General features: G+C 43.9%; 1 protein-coding gene, 1 long non-coding RNA gene and 1 pseudogene across 9 annotated transcripts in view; 2 read left to right on the top strand and 1 right to left on the bottom strand.

The window, feature by feature from the left end:
• Nucleotides 1–24,220, top strand: part of LOC133510523 (receptor-type tyrosine-protein phosphatase mu-like) — a 211,748-nt gene that overhangs the window by 149,089 nt on the left and 38,439 nt on the right. For 3 of the 8 annotated variants that reach the window (XM_061838533.1, XM_061838535.1, XM_061838539.1), the window contains 6 exons: nt 7,273–7,523; nt 9,376–9,456; nt 9,540–9,566; nt 16,098–16,288; nt 21,693–21,780; nt 23,870–23,946. In XM_061838533.1, the coding sequence (XP_061694517.1) occupies nt 7,273–7,523; nt 9,376–9,456; nt 9,540–9,566; nt 16,098–16,288; nt 21,693–21,780; nt 23,870–23,946 (715 nt within the window). The remainder of the gene's footprint in view (nt 1–7,272; nt 7,524–9,375; nt 9,457–9,539; nt 9,567–16,097; nt 16,289–21,692; nt 21,781–23,869; nt 23,947–24,220) is intronic. The other 5 variants (XM_061838534.1, XM_061838540.1, XM_061838538.1 and 2 more) reach the window with 3 other exon arrangements.
• Nucleotides 4,301–24,220, bottom strand: part of LOC133510526 (uncharacterized) — a 36,412-nt gene continuing 16,492 nt past the window's right edge. The window contains exons 3-4 of the long non-coding RNA XR_009797630.1: nt 20,855–20,939; nt 4,301–5,223 (exon numbers count right to left, since the gene is read on the bottom strand). This is a non-coding gene — a long non-coding RNA (uncharacterized LOC133510526). The remainder of the gene's footprint in view (nt 5,224–20,854; nt 20,940–24,220) is intronic.
• Nucleotides 16,690–16,808, top strand: LOC133511612 (5S ribosomal RNA; annotated as a pseudogene).

The following is a 24,220-nucleotide window of genomic DNA, read 5'->3' on the forward strand; positions in this document are numbered from 1 at the left end:
CCCCAGCGCGCACAACCCGGACGAACAAACGCCTTCATTAAAGGCAGCGCGGCACGCGCGCGGCAAGAGTCACGCTAATTGGTACAAGCAGCCTGGCAGATTCAGCGGAGTCGCTGCGCCGCATGATGATGAGCAGGCAGGATGAGGAAGCGGGAGGAAGGTGGGCAGGATGTCGGGGGGGGGGGGTGTTGGGAATAACATTGATAGGATTTTAAACTGTTGCGGTTTTAACTAATCCCCCTACCTGAAAAAAATGTTGTTTTCCACACATCCAAAGGTGCTGTTGTTGCATTCGTTCAAAACGAAGAATAATAATCAAACTGAAATTTCTAGTATTACTTTCATTATTTATCAGGAACCTGATTTGCTTCCTTACATATCAAACCTTATTGTGTTTTTATGAATCGTTTTGTTATCTCGTCCCTGGTCTTTTCTGAACCTACTGCAACAGGAAAGGCACGGTCATTGGTTCCTTAGTTAAGGGGAGCGGAAGCACGCTTGGTGCCATATGTTTTAGGAAGGTAACCACATTTCTATTGTGTAAGTAGTCTGATGTGTTTCAAGAGTAGAAGTACACATTACCGTAATTCCCTGGCCTACAGAGCGCACCTGGTTACAGGCCTCACCGAGTACATTTGGTACATGCATACGCCGCAGCTGCTTAAATTTGATGAGGAGTGATGGGTGCGTGAAGTGGTTCAGAATATGGAAAGTCTTAGCGCTTTTGAGAACGTGACTTTTTAAAACCACCGTAATCACCATTTGCCTTGACCGATCATAATAAATGACATTTACATTCATTCCATAAATGTTTTGAATGTGGATTAAATCTAAACATTGCCTTCATTTCTGTTGTTTATTTCTGAGTTCTTCAAGAAGGTCAGCGGGCCATTTCAAAATTCTGTACAAAAAGAGCAATTCACTCTGAACTTGGTTCTTTCCTTTTTTAAAAAAAAAAAAAAAAAAAAGTGTGCATTAAAGCACTCTATGATGCCAGACGCTCCCTTTGTTCAATTGTTAGATTTAAAAAAATAATAATAAAATTGAAAAAAAATATAGCCAGGATGTGATTAATCCAGGGCTCAACTGCCGTCATACGTTGAATGACCGCAAAATGAATCTAATGAAAGCACGACAACCAAAATAAATAAAATAGAGTCCATGGACAACAATAGACGAGACAGCGAGCGCACGGAGGTGTTTGCGGAGGCAAGGCATAAACGCCGCGGGCGACAACATCAGTCACGCCTCATTAGTGCCGGAGTCTGAAGCTCCGAGCCGCAGGAGTTCAGCCCACAACTGAATGGGGAAACGGCGACGGCGGGAAGTGACGCTTTCAAGGCGGAGCTTCAAAACTCACTCGTTTTTTTTTTATTTAGCATTCAACTGCGCGGTGCCTTGTGCATCCATCCCATGTGTAGACGCTCTTCTCATTTTTGATCATTTGGTTAACTCACTCGGATATGTGGCATCTTTTGTGTTGTTGGATTATTTTTTGTAATATTTTTGTGCATCACATTAAAGTGTTTGTATATCCACGTGCATTGTACGGTTTAATTCTACCAAGTGCCGTGAAATATTTTCATCATAGATTATTTTCAAGTGCCACAGCTGTGAAGCGTTGGCCTCGCAGTTCTGAGGACCCGGGTTTGATCCCGGCCCCGCTTGTGTGGAGTTAGCATGTTTTCCACATGCCTGCGTGGGTTTTCTCCGGGCACTCCGGTTTCCTCCCACATCCCAAAAACACGCAACATTCATTGGAGACTCTAAATTGTCCCGAGGTGTGATCGTGAGTGCGGCTGTTTGTCTCTATGTGCCCTGCGATTGGCTGGCGACCGATTCAGGGTGTACCCCGCCTGCTGCCTGTTGACAGCTGGGATAGGCTCCAGCACTCCCCACGACCCTTGTGAGGATAAGCGGAAAAGAAAATGGATGGATGGATGGATGGATGTTTATACTCTGTGGGGAAAAAAAATTCTAGTCGTATGATGTACTTTGTCCACCAATTGGATTTATTTTTTTTGTACAGGTTTACAGTATCATTAAAAAAAAATGGCATTGCAGTAATTTTACAAAACAGTCCGTACAATGACCGAATGTCCCCCTTGGTTTTCACTTTCCGAGTTATTTCTAGTCATATCCGGCGTAAAAACTGCGGCAGACAAATATGAGCGTTCATCTGAGATGTCGTAACAGGACAAGCCGAAAGAATTCATTTTTTTTTCCCCGTCACGCTAAGAAAAAGTGCAGCTCCCACTGAGGAACATACCCCAACCTACGAAGTAGTACGGAATCTTTATTGTACACATGAGCAGTATGAAAAACTTATTATTATCAATCTAACGTTATGCGGAGAATGTCACATTCCCTCCGATTAATTTCACAAGCCTCGACAGCGCTTGTTGTCGGTATCGCGACGCGAGGACCGCTCCCATTTGTCAAGTCGCGCAAACATTTTACAGCGCACTTTTCTCCGACTTATCTCTGGTGGCGCGTAAGAGTCGTTAATCCAGTCATCCATCATTAAATTCCCCCCTCATATAAATTAGCGCAGCATTAGCGCCGTCGTTCATCTTCATCAGCCGCGCTGCCGAGCAAGCAGCTTCCCTTCATCTGTGCGGCGCCTCCCCCACTGGTAGCAGATGCTGAAAAACTCAACTGGAATGTCACTCAGTCGTGCGCAAAGACCCCAAATTTCATTTCTTTTATTCTGCAAGGTACAGTGAAGAAAATAAGTATTTCAACACCCTGCTATATTGCAAAAAAAAAAAAAAAGGAAAAACACATTTCGAAGCCACGCACCCCCATCAACATTCATATAAAAATAGGGCATCCCGTTTAAAAGTCCAAACAAAACTCGTTTATAGACATGCTGGATCAAAATATGTGGCAAAAAAAATTTAAGAAACGGTGCAACTTCAGTGAAGAAAATAAGTATTTGAACACCCTGCTGTATTGCATGTTCTCCCACTTAGAAATCACGGAGGGATGTGAAATTTTCATCGTAGCTGCATGTCCACATTGAGAGAGAGATCATCTAAAAAGAAAAATCCAGAAATCACCATGTATGATTTTTTTTTTCCGATTTGTGTGATGCAGCTGCAAATAAGTATTTGAACACCCGAGGAAAAACAATGTTATTATTTGGTATATTCGCCTTTGTTTGCAACTGCAGAGGTCAAACGTTTCCTGTAGTTGTTCACCAGGTTTTGCGCACACTGCAGGAGGGATTTTGGCCCACTCCTCCACGCAGATCTTCTGTAGATCAGATCGGTTTCCGTGCTGTCGCTGAGAAACACGGAGTTTCAGCTCCCTCCAAAGATTTTCTATTGGGTTTAGGTCTGGAGACTGGCGAGGCCACGCCAGAACCGTGATATGCTTCTTAAGGATCCGCTCCTTGGTTTTGGTCTTTGGTCTTGGCCATGTTACAAGTTTGAGTCTTACTGATTGTGTGGGGTTGACAGGTGTCTTTATGCCGCTAACGACCTCACAGAGGTGCATCTGATTCAGGATAATACATGGAGTGGAGGTGGACTTTTAAAGGCGGACTAACAGGTCGTTGAGCGTCAGAATTCTATCTGATAGATTATAGATGATAATTGTCATGTTGAAAGACTCAGCCACGACCCAACTTCAGTGCTCTGACTGAGGGAAAGAGGTTGTTCCCCAAAATCTCACAATAGTGAGTGCAGTTGTCCTGTCCCATGTGCAGAAAAACAACCCCAAAGCATGATGTTACCACCCCCATGCTTCACAGTTGGGATGGTGTTCTTGGGATGGAACTCATTATTCGTCTTCCTCCAAACACGTTTAGTGGAATTAGTCCCATTTTGGTCTCATCTGACAACAAAACAAAATAGCAGCTGTGTCACTGATTCATTTTTGGCAACGGGTACTTGGACACAAACAGAGGAGCAGTGCCAGATAGTATCGGAACGCTCACGGGCACACATTCTTTATCCGCTGGAAAGTATGACTAATATTACTGGAGCTTGTAATGGAACTTTCATCGACACCAGAAGGAGCAGCACAATATCTATTCAATTTTTTTTTTTTCATTCACTGACCCCCACGTTACTTACTAGGGCAGACTCCACCTTTTACAGCCGTACACATTACGTCACAGATACTACAGTTGAAAATAATGGGGACACTAAGTGGGGGAAAAAATAATAACTGCACTTCACAAGCACACGTTTTTTATTAAAACAATGCATGTTTCATTCTGCATTTTCGTGTCACATTGCTTAGATCACAGGTGTCGAACTCAAGGCCCGGGGGGCCAGATCTGGCCCCCCACATTATTTTATGTGCCCCGCGGAAGCAAATCATGAGTCATGTGAAAATCTGCAAGTCAAATTTCAAATTGTCATATATCATAAACGATAACATTGAGCTATTCCAAGCAATTTTGCTCAACCAAATGTGAATCGTTGAAAAAACGCATTCCCCTCAATTTCTGAATCTAACGCGAGCTCGTAAATTTCGTGTGTAATGTGACAATACTATTAAATACTTTTGATGGTTTCACAGTCATAACGGCCCTCTGAGGGAAACTAACTACAATGTGGCCCGCGACAAAAACGAGTTTGACACCCCTGGCTTCGATGATAGGGAATTGTGTACAGGGTATGCAGTTGCGTTGAAGTTTCTATTTTTTCTTGATGTTTTTAGCTGTGCAATGTCAGCGTTAGTGACTTGTATGTAACAATCGGCGCATACCCAAAAACTGTTCATTTCTTCACGGCGGGCTCCGTTCGAAGCTCCCCCCTCTCGCTCGCCACCTCCTCCTGTGTCGCAATTACAGACAACAACGTCTTTTTGTCTACGCTCTTAATTGCTGATTAAAAAGAGCGAGCGTTTGCCGTCGTGAAAATGTCACATCTTTGTCGCTTTTTTGCTCGCCGGGGAATTTACCACGCGTCGGCGTAGCGCGGAGGACTTCGGCGCAAGCGGGGGGTCTCCCCGAGGCGGCCATGTGCCGGGAAATTGAACAAACAGAGGAGATCTGCGACAACAAAGCAGCAGGAGAGCGCAGCGGAGGGGTCATCAACGCAAGGCGATCATTCCGACAGAGTTCCAGCTACTTTTTTTGTGGAATAACGGAGCGTTGAATCCATGTTTTATTAATCGCCCCGGGGACGCTCTTCTATTCTCTTCTTCCTCCGTTCCTGGGGTCAGGCTCAGCTTCAGAGAGCGTCTCTTTTGGGAAATCTTTTTATTCTGTCAAAAAGAGGAAAGAAATTCCAGATTTTTAAGTTTGAATGGCTTTCTGGTGTTTTAAGGTTTGACTCGGACGAGCGGTGCGATAAAGTTATGAAAAATACAGAGACGAGATGAGGCTTTGTGAATCAAAGAGTAAAACAATAAGCATGGCTAATTAAAAAGGAGGACGACCACAAAAGAAATCACATTGATTAAACGAGTCTTTCGTCTCCGCTCGCTCGCTCGCTGTGGATTATGATTTTGCTATTAATCATTGTTTAAGCTTTTATCCGCCCGTCGATGACAGGACAAGCGATGCAAAATGTAGTGCGGTGCAGGCAGTTTATAAAGCCACATTTCACTTTTTTTGTATTATGCTTTCCTGATTATAAAAATGTAAAATGTTGCAAATTTTTTCTTTGCTTTCATATAACTATAAATTCCTTTGCAAAAAAAAAAGTTTTCTCGTGCAGAAAGGCTAGAAAAAAACCTTAATAAATCTAATATTTTGAGGCAAGGCCTCCTAATTTATATGGCACATATCTTACATGAGGTAACTCGGTGTGCTCGACATTACATAAAACATTTAAAAGCATTTAAAAAGAAAGTACAGAAATAAAACGTATCTTACTAAAATTGTGGAATTATACATGTATAGATTTATATCCCGTAATTTCCAGCCCACAAATCGTGACTTTTTTCACACGCTTTCAACCCTGCAGTTTATGCAGTGATGCGGCTAATTTGTGCATTTTTTTCTAACGGCCGCAAGAGGGCGGAAAAGGTAAGAGTGAGACCGGTGGAATATATGTGCCGAGGAAATGACTTTTACCAGTCCGGCCCTGTTAGTGCTGCGCTAGTGTGTTACTGCCATGTATCAGTGACTTTTACCAGTATGTTGTTTTTTTAACCGGCCCTGTCAGCGCGGTGCTAAGATTAGTGCGGCGGCGCTAGCGTTACTGTTAGCACGGCAGCGCTAGTGTTAGTGTTGGTGTGGCGGCGCTAGCGTTAAACTCTCTATGTACCAACTTTCTTTGTAAATATCTCGTGTTTCAATGTCGCTTTCAATGTGGGCACTTGCGGTAAGAATGAGACTAGTGGAATATATGTGCCGAGGAAATTACTTTTACCGGCCCTGTTAGTGCTGCACTAGCATTAGCGCTGTGCTAGCATGTTGCTACTGTGTTACTGGAGTGTCTCAGTGATATTTACCAGTAAGTTTTATTTTAACCGGCCCTGTTAGCGTGAGCGCTAGCATTAAGCTTTTTCTGTCTGTTTCTAGGCTCTTTCATTGTAAATATCTCGGGTTTCATTGTGGGCACTTGTGGCTTTTACACAGCGTCGGCGTATGTATGTAACCAAATGGAATTTCAATTACAAACGTCCTTGATGAGGCTTGTGTGTGTGTGTATATATATATATATATATATATATATTATATATATATATATATATAGTTTTGTATTGTTCTCAAAAGTGGGTCAGAATACACACAACAGTGGGGCTTCACACTGCTCTGTCCAAGATGGTGGACTTTCAATCACTTGGGCTTCTGATGGATTTGGGTCAAGATGTCCCACCTCCTCCATATTATCACACGTTTTTGTTTCATTTTAAAGCTGCCGAAGTCATCTGCTCCCTAATTAAAGTTAATGCGACCACAAACCAGAACTCAATAAGTAACCCACCCTCTCATGACAAATGACTTCTGGAATGTATGAGTAGTCATTTACTTTGGTTTGGTTTTAGGGTGTTATTTAAGTTTGACGTGCACATTTTAAATTTCATGTAATAGCAAGCTGTACAATGTATCTAATCATTTTGTTTTGGGTGTTTCTATGTCTGTCATAACATAAAAATATCTTCGTGAAACCTGTACCTGGTGCAAAAAAAAACAAAAAACGTTGGGACCACTGGTTAAGGGTATTCCTGTAGTTTCTGCTAAATTTGATCCAGTTATACTAACTAGATGGATGATGCCATGTTTAAAAGTTCATTAAAGTTTTATTACATTGTTATTATACTATTATTACATTGGTTCTTTTTTTTATCTCTCCTCTTTTGAAGGAAACTGGCCAAGAAGCGCAAAGAGACGCTGAACAGCACCCGCCAAGAGATGACTGTGATGGTGAACTCCATGGACAAGAGCTACACGGAGCAAGGCACCAACTGCGACGAGGCGCTCTCCTTCATGGACACGCACAGCCACACCCTCAACGCGCGCAGCGAGTGCGCGCTCACCACCATCAACGCGCGCAGCGAGTGCGCGCTCACCCTCAACGCGCGCAGCGAATGCGCGCTCACCCTCAACGGCCGAGGTAAGATGTGGGCAAAAGTTGAATCAGTTTTTGATAGTGTTAATTTCTCTCTCCTGTACTATGTGCAGCTAGCGCATATGACACACATCCAGCAAATTCTAGAAAGTGTTTTTTTGGGGTTGAAAATGCTGGCCTCCAATGTTGGAAGCACCGACCTCACGTCCACACCCAGCACCGTGCATGCATTGTGACGTTGCTGACTGCTTCGTTTCGGCCCCTCGCAGGGTCCACTTAATCCCCTTGTTGATGGGCAGCTGGGCTAAATCTGCGCCCAGGGGCTCGACCCGCGGTAATCCCGCCTCCCGAGCGTCTGATTAAACAAACGGAGCGGTCCTGCCCGCGCGCAGGCCCCTGCCGGGTGGGAGCCCCAATGACGCGTTGACCTTGATTAACTGTCTGTCGGCGTGGACTCCGGATTTGTTGTCTGCGAGCTTTTAAGATTTAAACGGCTGACTTGTGATCAGGGTAGCTGCTGGCGACCTTAAGTGACAGTGCCGTTTGGGATTAATAAGTGATAGATTAGACATTTGACTCGTAATAATGGTCTTTGCGCGTCTCGACATCGACCATATTGCCTCCAGAATTTTTACTCCCTATCCGCAATCCACTTTATTTTGTGCTTAATCCCCGCCATACTGACCCTCTTAAATCCACATGTTCACTTGATGGTTACTGTGGCCTCTGTGCTCACCCGGGAAAAATTCATAAACAAACATCGACAGGGGGCGACTGAGCTTCTTGGTTGCGCTTAAATCACACGCTGCACAAAAGCCTGAAAAAGAAGCACAAAGCGAGACAAGTAACGAAGCGCGAGGTGGTGGTGCGCTACACAAAAGCCTGAATAAGAAGCGCAGAGTGACAGTGTGACTGATTGGTGTCCCCAATCAAAGCCTGAAAATGAAGCACAGAGAGTGACAAAGCCTGTCAGAGTTATGCGGAGAAGGCTGACTACGGAGAACACAGCAGGACAATGTGACGCAGCAGCAGGGTGCGACACAAATGCCAGAAAAGATGTGTAGAGTGTATGATGGTATGATGGTGGTGTGTGACTCAAATGCCTGAAAAAGAAGCACGAGAATGGGGGAAAATCAGACAGTTGTATCCTACGTAATCGCCTGATAAGTATGCACAAGGAGTGACAAAACCTGTGATGTGTGTCTCAAAAAGGAGCAGAACATGACAAAGCATGAAAAAGATGCACAGAAAGCCTGGTATCATTGAGTGGGGGAAAAAAACTAGAAAAATGTGCTACATAGACTTAAAAAGAAGCAGTGAGAGCGTAACAGCGGTGTGCTATATAAAGCCCTCAATCGGATGAAGTACGAGTCACTCAAATTTGAAAAATCTAAGAGTGTGGTCAGTCATGCCCGCAGATATAAAGTTACAGGTGCGGTCCAACGGTCATGCCCGCAGCTATCAAGTTGCGGGTGTGTGTTCTGTTTAATTATGAGTGTACCCCTTTAAGAGCGGAGGGGGGGCGGTGCTCGTTGTTAGAGACCGTGTGCATCCATGTTAAAAAACAAAAAAAGACGTCAGGCTGTGGTTCACTGCGCTGGATCGGTTTTCATGTGGACCGAGTGTGCGGAAATTGCGTAATTGCGCAGCTTAGAGGGAACATTGGTCAAGACTACACAAAATACATAACGTCTTTCAGTGTCTATGTATTTCTACTCGTGACAAATTTTACGCGCGTGACTTTTCGTGCTCGACCGTGCAGATTTGCAAGTGCGATAGCGTGCGTCAAATCACAGTGACTGAAAAACTGTAATCAGAATATACTGAACGCTTGTGTACAAGGCCTTCTTTGCTCAATTTCCTCCTAAATCTCGCTTCTTTTTATTTTTGTCTGCAGCCGGATCATCGCCGTCCTCCTTCACGCTGCCCAAAGCCAACACGCTCAGCACCTCCATCCCGACCAGCGCCTTTTACCCAGGTACAGAAAGATGGAACGCTAAACTCACAGTTTTTCTTTTGTATTTACCGCAACTCTTCTCCTCCTCCAAACGCTGCCCTCAGATCCGTTTGTGCCGACCGCCATCTTAGGTGAGAATCCGCCCCCCCCCCTTTCTCTTATGCTGTAGACGACGTGTTAATGAGGATTAATGAGGATATGTGCGAGATGTCACAACCCAGAAATCTCGTCGCTATTCTTCAAGAATATTGTTCACTTCTTTCACTATGTGCTTCTGTTTCGGGACTTTTTTTTGGGGAGGGGGGTTGCGTGCGACAGCAGCTGCAGGTGGCACAAACGTTGGGAAAAGAATCAACCTTGACAGCCATGTGCTAGATAAAAGCCAGAGAAAAGAGGCATGGGGTTAGAGCCTGACAATGCGTGACAACAGCATGTTGTGCAAAAGCATAAGAAAGCGCTCGGGATGAGAAGTGACATCAGTCAACAGTGAGAAAGTAGAAAGATCGAACAATATAACTCTATACGGTACAACCTCGGTTCTCAACCAAGATCCGTTACAGAATGCGGTTCGAGAAGTGATTTGTTCGAAAACCAAAAGATATTTCCCATTACAATGAATGGAAAAAGAAATAATGCGTTCCACGCTGAAAGAATTGGGCTATTTAAAGCCTTTTTTTTAGCTTTTTCTGATAATAAACTGCATATTAGAAATACATGTATAGTTTAAATACTTTATATAATAAAATAATTTCAGAAATATATTTATTTTTTGCTTAAAATGCATGCTTTAGTAGTAGAGCAGGTTAGGCTGGGAGTGCATTGCCGTATCTGTAGCGACTCGGCCCCCAGCTTTGTATACTTTTTTTTTTTTATTAACAAAAGTGCAGAATAACTTTAAACAAGCAATAATCGGGGGGGGGGCTAAATATTTTTTTTTATTTTTACAAAAAGTAACGTATCCAAAAACATTAACTCGGAACTCAAGTGAACGAAATCTTTGAAACAATCCCCGGCTAACTGTTGTTCGTTTATGAAAATTAAAAGCAACTTTTCAACTTCCTCCATGATCTGCGGCTTCTGCCTGCTCAACACGGTCAACGTCAGCGGAGCCTCACTTCGTGCCGCTTCTCTCGCTCTTCGGTGCCAGTCCTGTGGTCCCCCCGGTACGAAAATTTCGAGACGATGCTGGCGATTGGAATTGCCGAAGCAGACGTGAAAACTGTGTCGTCTTTTCCGTCTGAACGTTCGCCGCCTCACAGTGTGTCTGGTGACGGCAGTTGACGGGCAAGTTGAAAGTCCTCTGCAAATTGGCCAATCGGTAGATGAGATGCCAAAGACACGTGATTATTAGTAATGTGAAATCAAGCGTTTAAATGCCAATGCAGAGTCGTAAAGTCAACCCCATGAACAGAGTGAGAGCAGACATACAGAGAATCAGCACCTCCAAATCCGAGACTATGGTCCTCAGTCGGAAAAGGGTGGCGTTCCCTCTCCAGGTCGGGCGATGAGATCCTTCCCCATGTGGGAGGAGTTCAAGTATCTTGGGATCTTGTTCACGAGTGAGGGAAGAACAGAGCGGGAGATCGACAGACGGATCGGTGCGGCGTCTGCAGTGATGCGGACTTTGCATCGGTCCGTTGTGGTGAAGCGGGACCTAAGTCGAAAGGCGAAGCTCTCAATTTACCAGTTGATCTACGTTCCTACCCTCACCTGTGGGCACGAGATGCGGGTCGTGACCGAAAGAACAAGATCCCGGCTACAAGCGGCCGAAATGAGTTTCCTCCGCAGGGTGTCCGGGCTCTCCCTTAGAGATAGGGTGAGAAGCTCGGTCATCAGGGAGGGGCTCAGTATCGATCCACTGCTCCGTCGTATTGAGAGGAGCCAGATGAGGTGGCTGGGGCATCTGATCCAGATGCCTCCTGGACGCCTCCAGGGTGAGGTGTTCCGGGCATGTCCCACCGGAAAGAGACCCCGAAGACGATCCAAGACACGCTGGAGAGACTATGTCTTTCGGCTGGCTTGGGAACACCTCGGGATGGAAGAAGTGGCTGGGGAAAGGGAAGTCTGAGTATCCGTGCTGAAGCTACTTCCCCCACAAACTGACCCGGAAAAGTGGTAGATAATGGATGGATGGATAGATGGATGGTTGGACGTACAGAGAACGTGAGAGCAATGTAGTATTTTTTTTTTTTTTAAAGTCTGAAAAGAGCACAGACTGTAACAAAAAAGCCTGACAAAGTGCAGCGAGAGTGTGACGAGTGTGTGCTACACATTCCCGTGAAAATGAAGTGCGGCACGAGAGCACGAGTGCGATCGCCGTGTGCCGCGTGACAAAAATGCCATAAAAAGAAGCACAGTGATGGAAGTGAAAAATACATTTTCAGAATTAAGGGGCGAGATGACGACGCGCAACCTTGACACGAGCAGTTAGCCTTTTAGCTCGTGGCCTTGTTTCTTTTCTTATCGCATTCGCCGCGACTCGTTTACATTTTTGGGGACTGAAAAGCACAGATTCTCCTCATCGCCCCCCCCCCCCCCTCCATCATTTCAGCTTTGTTTGGCCTTTTATTTCGTAATTTTTTTTCCCTTTCCAAGATCTTCACAATCATACCTGCCTGCACACCCCCAGCCTAAACCACTTCATTGTTCATCTTCCCGCTCAAAGGAGGTGGCGGGGGAGGGCGGCTTTGCTGCATCCCATCGGCGTGTGATGTCACATACGTGCTTGACCTGTCATGTGCATGGACAGATTGTGGACGGGGGGGTGGAGGTGGAGTGGTTTTGGAGGTGGCGATGGGCTCCGATTTACTATTTTAGCATTTGCAGATGTGCATAAACGCAGCTTGGGAGGCGGAAACGAGCATTAGCGCTTTTCCCTTCAACAAAAACATCCATGTCTTCCCCTCCTTTTTCTTCATTTAGCCCCCTCCCCCTCGGGTCCCCCCCCCCCCACCGCAAAACAACGAGCTCCTCTATTATTCTTTTTAATGTTGTCGTCCCCGCGCCGTCGGCGGCCCACTTGTTTGTGTTTTGCTCCTCGCGCCCCGATGAAATGGAATGATAAAAGGACGCGGGCCCCCGTAACGCATCACACGACGACAAATTGGGGGCGTCGTGCCACACTTTTTTCCCGCCCTCCAGAAGAAGAAAGGGAAGCGGAGTTTAACAGCGCGCGTAACTTAAAGCGCTGTCTTTCATCAGTGCCATATGCCTCGGTTACTTTTTAATGAAGCGCGATGCAGTTGGCACGAGGTTGCGGCAGTCACACTCGTCGAAATAATCATGAAAATTCATGTTGACGAGTAGAAATATGACGTTCCAGGGATCAAATTGTCGCCATTTTTTTTCCAACAATGCTGACATGGGAAAAAAAAAATCTGAATTTTAACTTTAATACAAGTGTAAGAATAATTCAACCACTGTCAATGCCCACCAGAGAATGAAGTTTATACAAATATGTCCGATATATTCAGTTTACATATTTTGATGTTCTCAAGAAAGGGGGTATTTATTTCAATTCAACACCAACACCAATCCATAATTTTTGTATAAATTTCTACAGACCTAAATATAGACATTGCAAATTAATAGTAAATTTACTAAACATTTTCTTTCAAAGAACAGATTTTAGAATTTGAATGGCATTGTTACATTTTTCAGATCAAATGTGATTTCATATTTGTTTTTTTTTATCTAAATCATTGTGATATTACTATTCACAATCCCAACGGTATAAAATGCCAAATATGGCCTGTAAAAAGCTCAAATAAATAAATAAATATTTTTCTATTATTTGACATTTTGATTTTTTTTTTTTTTAAATTAAATATTTTTGGGTGAAATCCTACAATTTTTTTTACGTTACATAATGCCCACATTATGCTTTAAATCATGATTTACGTCATCACATGGCAATCCAAATCCAGACATTAGATTAAATTATTTAAGAGAAACTATTTCCGCTTTTTATTTCTTTACTAAGCCCCAAACTCCCATCTGTTTTTTTTTTTTTTTTTTTTTTGGTATAAATTCAAAATTTCTTTGCCACCATTCCACAATCCCAGCGATCCAAATCCGACCATATCCTTCTCGCTCCTTTAAATCCACGACTCCCTTATTTGGTAAATGTTGCTTTTGTCATGCAAATGACCCCACCTTCCATCAGCCCCCCGTACCCATTTTCTCATAATCCCCTCTCCACCCTTACTGGGCCGAAGTATTATTTCGTGCCGCGGTGGTCCGCGTGTAGCGTAGCATTCAGAACACTGTACCAGATTCTCATGCTGTATTGTTGATGATCCCCTCTTTCTCTTTCTCTCTCTCCCTCTCTCCTCCTCTCTGCCCCTCTCTCTCTCTTTTCCATATCTGTCACCTCTTGTGTATCTGCTCTCTAAAAAGTGCCCATTAATGGTAAGTTCTCCAATGTGGGGCCCCCGGGTGGGCCGGGGTCGGGGAAGCGGGAATGGGGGCTGGGGGGGTAGGGGAGGTTGGACGTCGTTCTGTCGTACAGCAAGCGACCCGCTTCCGACATTTTGTGACATCACTTGCATGACCAGTGTTAGCATTTCACCGCTCCCCTCGCCACTCCACCCCTCCCTGTCCCGCTCCATCCCATGCCACCATTAGCATCACGAGCATAGCATGATCCGTGTGCCTTACGGCAGCATCCTCACACACACACACACAACACACACACACCCCCGCCCCCATCTCCGCCTCCCTCCCGGGCTATTTTCTTTTTTTCATTATTTTTATTATTATTATCGAAAGAACAGGTCAGCTAGGGTGGATTTGATGCTTTGTTTGTATGATGCTTCGCCACCGAAAGCCTTCTGCCCCACGACCACTTCCTCCATGTTTCTGGGTGCACGCCCCCACCAATCCCCCCCCCCCCCCGCCTCTACACCACCACCACCACCCCAACTACATCTGTGCCTCACGTCTGCCACTAACTGGGTATTTGTCGTTCAAAAGGTCAACCAAACAAACCTGTTGGTTTTCACAAATCTATATTAGTTGCTGTTATGTGAATTTAGCGTCTGGCGGGGTTTTTTTTTTTTTGTGACATGGTGCAATTTTAAAAAAATGCACACGCAAAATATCCTCTTTTTGAGTTTGGATTTCACAATTGTAGTACGTAGTGGTACAGATTATTTTGTTGTTTTTTTTTTTTTTGTTAGTTCCTATGCATTTGAGGATTTCTATACTTAGTTATTACCGTAATTCCTGGCCTGCAAAGCGCAACCGGTTAAAAGTCTCACAGAGTACATTTGTAAATGAAATACCATTTGGTACATACATAAGCCACACCTGTGTAAAAGCCCCAAGTGCCCACGTTGAAACCGACATTGAAACACGAGATATTTACAAAGACGGTACACAGAGAGTTTAACGCAAGCGCCGCCGTGCTAACGCTAGCGCTGCGTTGACAGGGACAGTTAAAAAAAAAAAAACATACTGGTAAAAATCACCGAGACACGGCAGTAACACGCTAGCGCGGTGCCCACATTGAAAAATGAGATATTTACAAAGACAGAAAGAGCGTAACGCTAGCACAGTACTAGCGCTAACAGGGCCGGTTAAAATAAAACTTACTGGTAAATATCACTGAGACACGCCAGTAACACAGCAGCAACACGCTAGCACTGCGCTAACGCTGGTACAGCACTAACAGGGCCGGTAAAAGTCACTTCCTTGGCACATATACCACCGGTCTCACTATTACCTTTTCCGCTTTTAGTGGCCCCTTGCGGCCGTTACAAAAAAAAAAAAAGCACAAATTAGCCGCATCACCACATTAGCCAGAGGGTTGAAAGCGTGTGAAAAAAGTCGCACCTTATCGGTCGGAAATTACTGTAGTTATTCACGGATTTAGTGTTTTAATGCCGATCCGTGCAGCCTTGACATTAAAGTTCAAGCGAGCCGAACTATAGCACAATTCACTTGTAATCGGGACGAGACACACTCTTCAAAGCAGTTTGGCATGAAAAGGTTTACACTTGACGGAATTAAGTTCACATAACTGAACCAAAGTATGAACGCGCGATTCACCTCAAGAGAACTGCACCAGGACCACCTAGTGCACCACTTTCCAAACCAGCCGAACCAAAAGTCTGAATTTTGAACACTCATCTTGAGATCAAGTGAGGCAAACTTCATGAGTTCATCGGCTAGACAACCACTTCACAGAACCAGTATGTGAACTCAACCCTTGACCCCAAGTGAACTGAGGGTCACCAGGGTTCGTACGATAGTACAAAATCACAGTTGACTAAACAAAAGCTAATTTCTGTAGTCGAGCTTTTTGTGCCAGTGGTCATTTTAACTAAAACTAAAAGTCAGAACGCGGCATCGGTCGATATATTCAGAGGCAGATAGACTTGAACCTTTTCCCACCACATGACTCACCCTCTTACTTCATGTTATTGTTGTTTTTGACCATCGATTACAAGCAGATTACTTGTTTTGGAGAGTTGTTTGTCAATCTGGTGGCCGTGTGACATAATGCTGAGCGTTTAAATGAGATAAGCGGCCATCTGCGGCGAGCCAGAATGTCACAACATAGCGGTTAGCGCTTTCCAACGTCGTGTCACCGAGTCGCTCCGTTTTGCCGCTTTGCCGCGCTCACCCCCCCCGGGCCCTTGTCCCTGTGCTCCGTGAAGCAGACGAGAGTCAGAACATGGGCAGCGACACCAGCAGCCTGGTGCAGTCGCACTCGCTGAGGAAGCGCGAGGCGGTCGACGTGCCGTACCAGAGCGGCCAGCTGCACCCGGCCATCCGCGTGGCCGACCTGCTGCAGCACATCACGCAGATGAAGTGCGCCGAGGGCTACGGCTTCAAGGAGGAGTACGAGGTAGGCGGATGGGTGTCCCAAAAGCCAGCCCGCATGTCCACACGTACACTTGGGTTTTTAAAATCATTTTCTTTAAGTCAAATATAACAATGGGCCAATCGGTACTGTGAAGAAAGTCATTGGTGGAATCGTTGCCTAAACTTCATAAATCCCAACATTTTTTCCTCCACGAAGAGGTTCACGGGGGGTTCTGAAGCCAACGGCAATAGTCGTCGGAAGCTAATCATCGGTATGGAAGGGTGGGGACCATACCTTAATCCCCGATAAAGCAAGAAAATGTATTTATAAAGCACATTTCATACACCAGGTAACTCAATTGTGCGTTGTTCATGAAGTGATTCATAGACCAATAGCAGCACTTTAAAATTATTAACTATTAACTATTCTAAAACTGACTGCGACCTGACGGCCATGCTCCCCTGAGAAGGACCGATCTCGTCAGGTCTCGGAAGCTAAGCGGGTTTGGCCCTGGTCAGTACTTGGATGGGAGACCGCCTGGGAATACCAGGTGCCGTAAGCTTCTCTCCCCAGCTAAATGCAGAAGGGTTGCGCCAGGAAGGGCATCCGGCGTAAAACTGTGCCAAACAAATATGCGTTCATCTAAGATGACACACAGTGGCGACCCCTAACGGGACAAGCCGAAAGGAAAAGAAGACGACGAAGATTCTTAAGCTGACTGGGAGCCAGTGGAAAGAACCGGAGCTGCGGCATTCTGAATGAGCTGCAGCTAAATGTTTAATGCCCTTTTTTTAGGGGGAGTCCAGTCAGAAGACCATTACAATAGTCAAGTCAACTTGAGACAAAAGCACGATGATCACTGCTTACTCTACTTAATACCTACATATACAAACGTACAATACCTACACTTTGAAATTAAAAGAAAAAAAAACTGAATTGTGTACAAAAAAAAATTCTAAAGGAATAGTTTCTGACAAAGCAAGATTCCGGTGGTTTAGAGTAATAATGTATCCAATAGGTCATGTAATATGTACTCTATCTTGATAATGTGATGTTAAATCCTCTCTCATTTAATAGCGTTTTGAGAAGATTTTTATCGACAATTATAATTTTCAGGTACGCCGCCATTTTCGCAAGTCCTACGTGCGTGGATGTGACGTGTTGCGTGGGGTTCCAAACGCTCGATTACGATGGGACAAAATTATGCCCAGCGCTGATTTCTCGGATTTATCCTCATCTGATGAAGAAATAGCAGTATCGGTGGCTCGGCGGAGCAAGCTCGCGGCTCTGCCACCTGGCGGAGCTCGCTCGTCAGACTCCGCCTCACTCCGCCTGAAGAACCATCCGAGTATTCAACACAGGTTCAAATCTGTATGGAAGTATTTCTTCGTCTTCCCGATCAACCAATACTGCTATTTCTTCATCAGATGAGGATAAATCCGAGAAATCAGCGCTGGGCATAACGGTGTAATCGAGCCTTTGTTGCGGCACGGTACACGCCACATCTGCGCACGTAGGTCATGTGACTCGCAAAAATGGCAGCGCCCCTGAAAATTCATAATTGTCGATAAAAAAAAATTCTCAAAACACTATTAAATGAGAGAGGATTTAACATCTCATTATCAAGATAGAGTACATATTACATAACCATTTGGATACATTGTTACTCCAAACCACTGTAATTTTCCTTTAAAAAAAAAAAATGGTAATGCTAAAAGAAAATGGAAACAAAATCCTACCAAAATCAAATGAAAATTCCTCCAAAATAACCAAATTTAGCAGTTTTTTACTATGATCCAAAACACAATGTTGCCCAAAGAGATGCTAAACAATTGCTACGGTATTTTAAAAGACTTTAGTGGGTCTGGACATGCGGCTGCGACGCTTCATCGAATGTTGTGGATGCCTTCGTTTGTGTTCTGCCTGCTTTACCTCTGCTGCACTTTCAGGATAAATTGTTAATGTTTCACCCATCTCAGCTTGTTTGCAATGTCTTATGTTGTTGGTGGTGTTTTTTTTTTTTTTTTTTTTGGGGGGGGGTTTGTTTTTGTTTTTTTACTGTTCGTGGTTGTTGTGCACTTTTCTGTCAAATGCTGCCTTCTTCCCATTCGCCCTCTGGAACTTTTGCCTTACTTCCCTTGAATCATCAAATCTCTCTTGAAAACATCAAACTGGCTTTTCAACCACAACACAAAGTCCAGGAAAATCTTTAACAAATGTTTTATAAGTCTTCATTGTGGGCAACAAAGCTGGAGGTTCGTGGCAGAGGTGATTATTAAATTTTGTGGTTCTGTTACTTGGCATGCATAAGTATAGAAAGCTCTCTGATTTTTATTTTTTATTTTTTTGGCTACCACTGCAACAAGCAAGGTTCTAGTCTTCACAGGCAAAAACAGAATCTGAAATTAAAGATAAAAGTCACTTCATAATAATAAAAATAATGGAAAGAAATTTTTAAAAAAAGTAGAAATTTAAAGAAAGCAGTCTTATGTTTCAGAGTTAAATATTTATTTTTAAAAAGAAAGCACAAAAGTAGAAAATATCCATTGTGCCAAAATGTTGCGTTCCTTTTCGAGCAGTGGTGTCAAATTGTGACAAAGTTGAAGGAAGACGTCATATTTTTTGAAAATTGACTGCAGTTTAGCATGTTTTCCCTTCCCTCCAAATATGTAATGGGTGAACCATGACATGTGAATATAAACTCAACTGAATTGGGAATAAGCTAATTGTAGAAAAATGAGAAAACCACATCAGTGGTATTTGTTTCTTATTTAAATGGATAAAAACTATAGGTCTGATATTTAAAATATGTTGTGAAACTGATGCGCCAACATGCTAGCAAAGCATTCTGGGATTTGTAGTATTAGTGGCGCAAGCGCTATAAACTGGCGGGTCAGCTATTATACACATTTGATAGGGTCACGTCCGCTATACATAAATATACTTATGGGGCTGAGTATGATGTTTAAGTTTTGATAGATTTAACAACAAATGTGGCCATTTATGGCGAAATTAACACAAACTCCCTGTAAACGTTAAACATTAAGCCAAAATTTATAAAGCGATGATGCCCTACCTAGCCTGATAGCGCTTATTTTTCAAACGTGTCTATTTTTCATTTTGCGTTATAAACGACATCCTTCGTGCTTAGCGGACGTAATAATGACTGATTTATAATTAAATACAATAGCGGACTCGTATCTAGGGAAACAGAGAACCGCAAAAGTAAAAATATGAAGTACATTGTTGAAATGTTAAATAAATGAATTGAATTTGAATGAAGCGGCAAAAGAGGATCGAACAACACGCGTGGCCACCTGTACCACGGGAGGAATCATTGTGCCGCCTTGGGCGTCCCTCCAGGCGCAATCCAGCGAGTGTGTTTCGGTTTCACGCGCCCAAAACCAACCTGGCATAAACCACAAAATACCCCACCACCCACGACCCCCAACCCCCCCACCCCCCCTTCCATCTTCGTACGTCGCGGCTTCGCCATGACATCACCGTGTCCTCAGGTTAATGCCCTTTTTCTTCTTCTTTACTGCTGAGCGAATTGGAGCGTGTGGTGCTGTTGACTTACCGCTATATCTCTTTCTGACCCATGTCCCTTCTCGTACCTTAACTTTGGATCAGATCAACGAGGTAAGACCACTAACGTTTTTTTGTTGTTTTTTTTTTTTTTTTTTTCGTGTACAGTAGATGACAAATTAGATGCACATACACAACCAAAAGGGCATTTACCAAACCAGATGACTCCCCATCACCCCCCACCCAACCCCCACATGTGCATTTTGATAGATGTAATGTGACATTTGCGCTGTGTCAGATGTGCTAGTAATTTGTGTAAAGCTTTTGAAAAGAATTCTACACGTCGCGCTCACCCCGGTGACAAACGTCGCAATGTTTGACAAAATAGGCGCACAAAAGTGTCAGTGGCGAAAAGATGCTTCAAACTTATAACGAAATGATGACCCCAGTTGGACATATTTAAAATTTATGACAAGACATACGGGAGCGGTCAAATTTACACCCGTAAACTTCATGTTTGTGCAGATGTGCAATGTGACGTCCTGTTTTGTGCGCACGCGTCGACGTCACGTCCGCAGCAGAAATCTCTTTGTTTTTTGTAAAATACATAAAAAGTTTGGATTTAAGAAAAAGTCAGAATTGGATAATCATGGAAACACCAAAGACACAGTCCCTGGTAGATAATCAAGTTTTTCTTATTTCAAAAGTATTTCCCCCTCAAAGGAAATACCGTAATTCCCGGCCTACAGAGCGCACCCGGTTACAAGCCTCACCCAGTACATTTGTAAAGGAAATACCATTTGGTACATACATACGCCGCAGCTGTGTGAAAGCCGTAGGTGCCCACATTGAAACCCGAGATATTTACAAAGAAAGACGGTACACAGAAAGAGTTTAACGCTAGCGCTAAAGCTAGCGCCGTGCTAAAGCTTGTGCTAACACTTAACAGGGCCAGTTAAAAAAAAAAAAAAAAACCCTTACCGGTAAAAATCCCTGAGACACGTCAGTAACACTGCAGCAACACGCTAGCACAGTGCTAACGCTTCCATGGCAAATATATTCCACTGGTCTCATTCTTACCTTTTCCGCTCGAGTGCCCCCTTGCGGCCGTGAGAAAAAATGCACAAATCAGCCGCATCACTGCATAATCCACAGGGTTGAAAGCCTGTGAAAAAAGTGGCATCTTTTAGGCCGGAAATTATGGAAATATAGTTATCATAAAATGTGTCTTTTTGTTTTTTTTTTTGTAATTTCTTCACAATTCTGGGACGCCAAACAGCGGAAGGCGCTACGATGGATTCTTTTCAAAAGCTTTCTGAGGCGTAATGCACTTCATATCCCGTTTGTTTTACATCCTGTGACATCACATCAATAACGAGCAGAACGTTGCTGCCAATTGTCTTACTTGCTCATTGGAAATCATACATGACAAAAACAAATTGGCTTTATTGTATGTAATATTGTAAATGTTCAAATGAAGTTGCACACAGCAAATCTGCTTTTTCATGAAGAATTTTCATGTGGACTTTCCATTTCCAGTGTGTGCAAAACTGTTCTGATTCAAATCTAACCTTGTGAATTAGTCATCTATTGAATTAATAAAAACTTCCAAATTTAAACAAATTTTGAAATGTTAAGATTCTCACAATTCAGTCGACTAGAGAGGGAAATTCATTTGGTGTTTATTAGATTTAATTGATTTTAAAAAAATCTACGCCCAAATAACTTTAATGTGTACCCTTTCGACTTCCAGTGAGCACTTCATTGTTTTCCTGCTGTTTTCAAGGGTTTTTGGTCATGACCGCTGCAGTCTTTACGGTGTAAAACATTTGTTATGCACTGTCGGTCCGGCTTTTTATTTTTTAAGGGCTTCCAATTGCCGCCGCGTCTCACCTCCCGCCGTTGTCTTTGTTCGTAGCGTTTCTTCGAGGGACAGTCGGCGCCGTGGGACTCAGCCAAGAAGGACGAGAACCGCATGAAGAACCGATACGGCAACATTATTGCATGTGCGTACGCAACAACACGCCTCACTCGTGATTTTTTTTTTTCTTTTTTTTTCTTTTCTCCCTTTTCCACCACCGGCTGATTTATTGCGACCGCGTTTGCGACGTCGGATAAGAAGCGAGAGTTTTATTATCAGCGCAGCCAAAGCAGCTTTGACCTTTCTGCTCCACGGTTACATATTTATCTTCCCACAGTGCCCTCAGCAATTCTGCTTGTTGAATTCAGGAGATATTCCTACACAAAAGGATGGGATAAAATTGGTACCAAGGTCTGGATTGTTGGCTCATGGGCTCTTGTTATTATGCTGTGCTATTGGCGGAGAACCGTAAGGCATGAACGGGCAATCGAAAAGCCACATTTGATCAAATGGGTATGAAACTAAAATGGGCTTTAAAAGCGATTAAAAAAAATCCATCCATCCATTTTCTTAGCCGCTTATCCTCACGAGTGTCGCGAGAGTACTGGAGCCTATCCCAGCTGTCTACTGACAGGAGGAGCCGGGGTACACCCTGAACTGGTTGCCAGCCAATCGTAGGGCACATCAAGACAAACAGTCGCACCTAAAATCACACCTAGGGGCAATTTAGAGTGTCCAATTAATGTTGCATGTTTTGGGGGGGATGTGGGAGGAAACCCACGCAGGCACGTGGGAGAATATGCAAACTCCACACGGGCGGGTTCGGGATTGAACCCGGGACCTCGGAATTGCGAGGCCAACGCTTTCCAACTGATTCACCAAGCTGCCAATTATAAAATATTTGCTATTTTTGGGGTCCAAATTTTATAACCTTCAGTGTTGGTATAACAAAAGAAGCCAAAGAAATAGCAAAGAAGACATATTTGATATTTTATGGCACAGATAATGATGCAGTCGTGGAGTCTTGGCCCCCCCAAGTACTCTTTTACAGCATCAATTACTTTATCATCTGTGGGGAAACTCTTGACCGCTGAGCCCCGTTTTTCCATCTCGAGGTATAGAGATCGTGCACATGATATCACCGTTTTCACGCCGCCATATTGCAGGTCAAAGAAAGCTGCTAGGCAGCGCGGGAGTCGAACCTAATCAGATTTTTCACAATGCTCGAGACCTATTGTGTTGGTGGTTATCACAATAGTTGAAACAGTTCTTCAAACAGATCTTTGTATGGAATACCAGCTGAAAAGACCAGAAAAGGTCGATGGATTTCGGCAATTAAACGGGTCGGATGGTGCCCAATGATCATTTCATTTCCTGTAGGAATTATTCTTAAGAATCTGAAATGATCAAGAATTATTTGTAACACCAAATTGACTCATTTGAGAACAATGCGTATTTAAAAAAACATAAACCGTCTCTCACAGATCGAGATGAATGTGTGGCCGCAATACGCTTCCGTGTACAGAGAAGATGACTCCCTGTCCTAAAATTTTTTTCCAATCATAGTTAATGAATGGGAGTTTGTGTAAAAGCAGGGGTCATTTCTTTAAATATTGGTATTTGTATTGAAAAAATCTAGTGGCTGAGTGGGATTAATTCCTGGGATTGAGAGCAGATGCAGCAACGAAGACTTTTCTACGCTTTCAAAACACCTCCGTGTAAATCTCGATGACTTACTCCCCAGATCCACGTGTAGATCCAGTTGTCCAAGACAGGGAAGCAAATTAACAGTCCAATTTCTTATCGAGGAAAACATCAACTTCGGCATTAAATATGGATCCTCTATGCCAAGTGTCTCTCATTTTTCCACGTACATTTGTTTATTATCACCTTCTAAATGTTTAACAGTATCGGACAAAACTCTCGTGCTATAAGACGTATTTTCGTTTCATCTCAACGGGATTAACTTGCAACAATGCTTTGTTTGACCGGCAATATAGCGACGTAAACAAAAGTCATGTGATTTTACGACGTAGGCGCACGATCTCCATAGCCGGTAAGTTGAGGTGAGGTGAATATGGCGGATGTTCAACGTTGCACAGGTGAGCACGAGGATGAGAAGCCTTAAAGAGTGACGGTCAATCTTCATCCTCCTCCTCCCCCTCAACATGTTGTGGCCTGGTTAATGTCATTAATTCCGTGCTGCTTTCTTCTTCCTCTGCCTCTTTTTCCAGATGATCACTCGCGTGTCAGGCTGCAGGCCCCGGAGGGCGAACAGAGCTCCGATTACATTAATGCAAATTACGTTGATGTAAGTACACGCACGCACTCGCGCACACCAGCCAGCCCCGCCGACGCAAAAAGGTCACCGCCGCTTCCTCTCGGGGGGTGGCGGGGAGGACGCCGGTGCCGCCGTCACGGGGGGGCCCTGAGGGATGGGGACGAGTCGCACGCAAACGCACGCACACACAAATGCAGAGGGCCGCCGTATCAGTGTGCGCTTGAATTAAGAGCAATAAAGATCAGAGGGTGACAGCGCTCGGAGAGACATTACAAAAAAAAAAAAAAAAAGAGCAAACACATGC

The sequence above is a fragment of the Syngnathoides biaculeatus genome, chromosome 13 (assembly GCF_019802595.1).
Source record: "Syngnathoides biaculeatus isolate LvHL_M chromosome 13, ASM1980259v1, whole genome shotgun sequence".
NCBI classification, from domain to species: domain Eukaryota; kingdom Metazoa; phylum Chordata; class Actinopteri; order Syngnathiformes; family Syngnathidae; genus Syngnathoides; species Syngnathoides biaculeatus.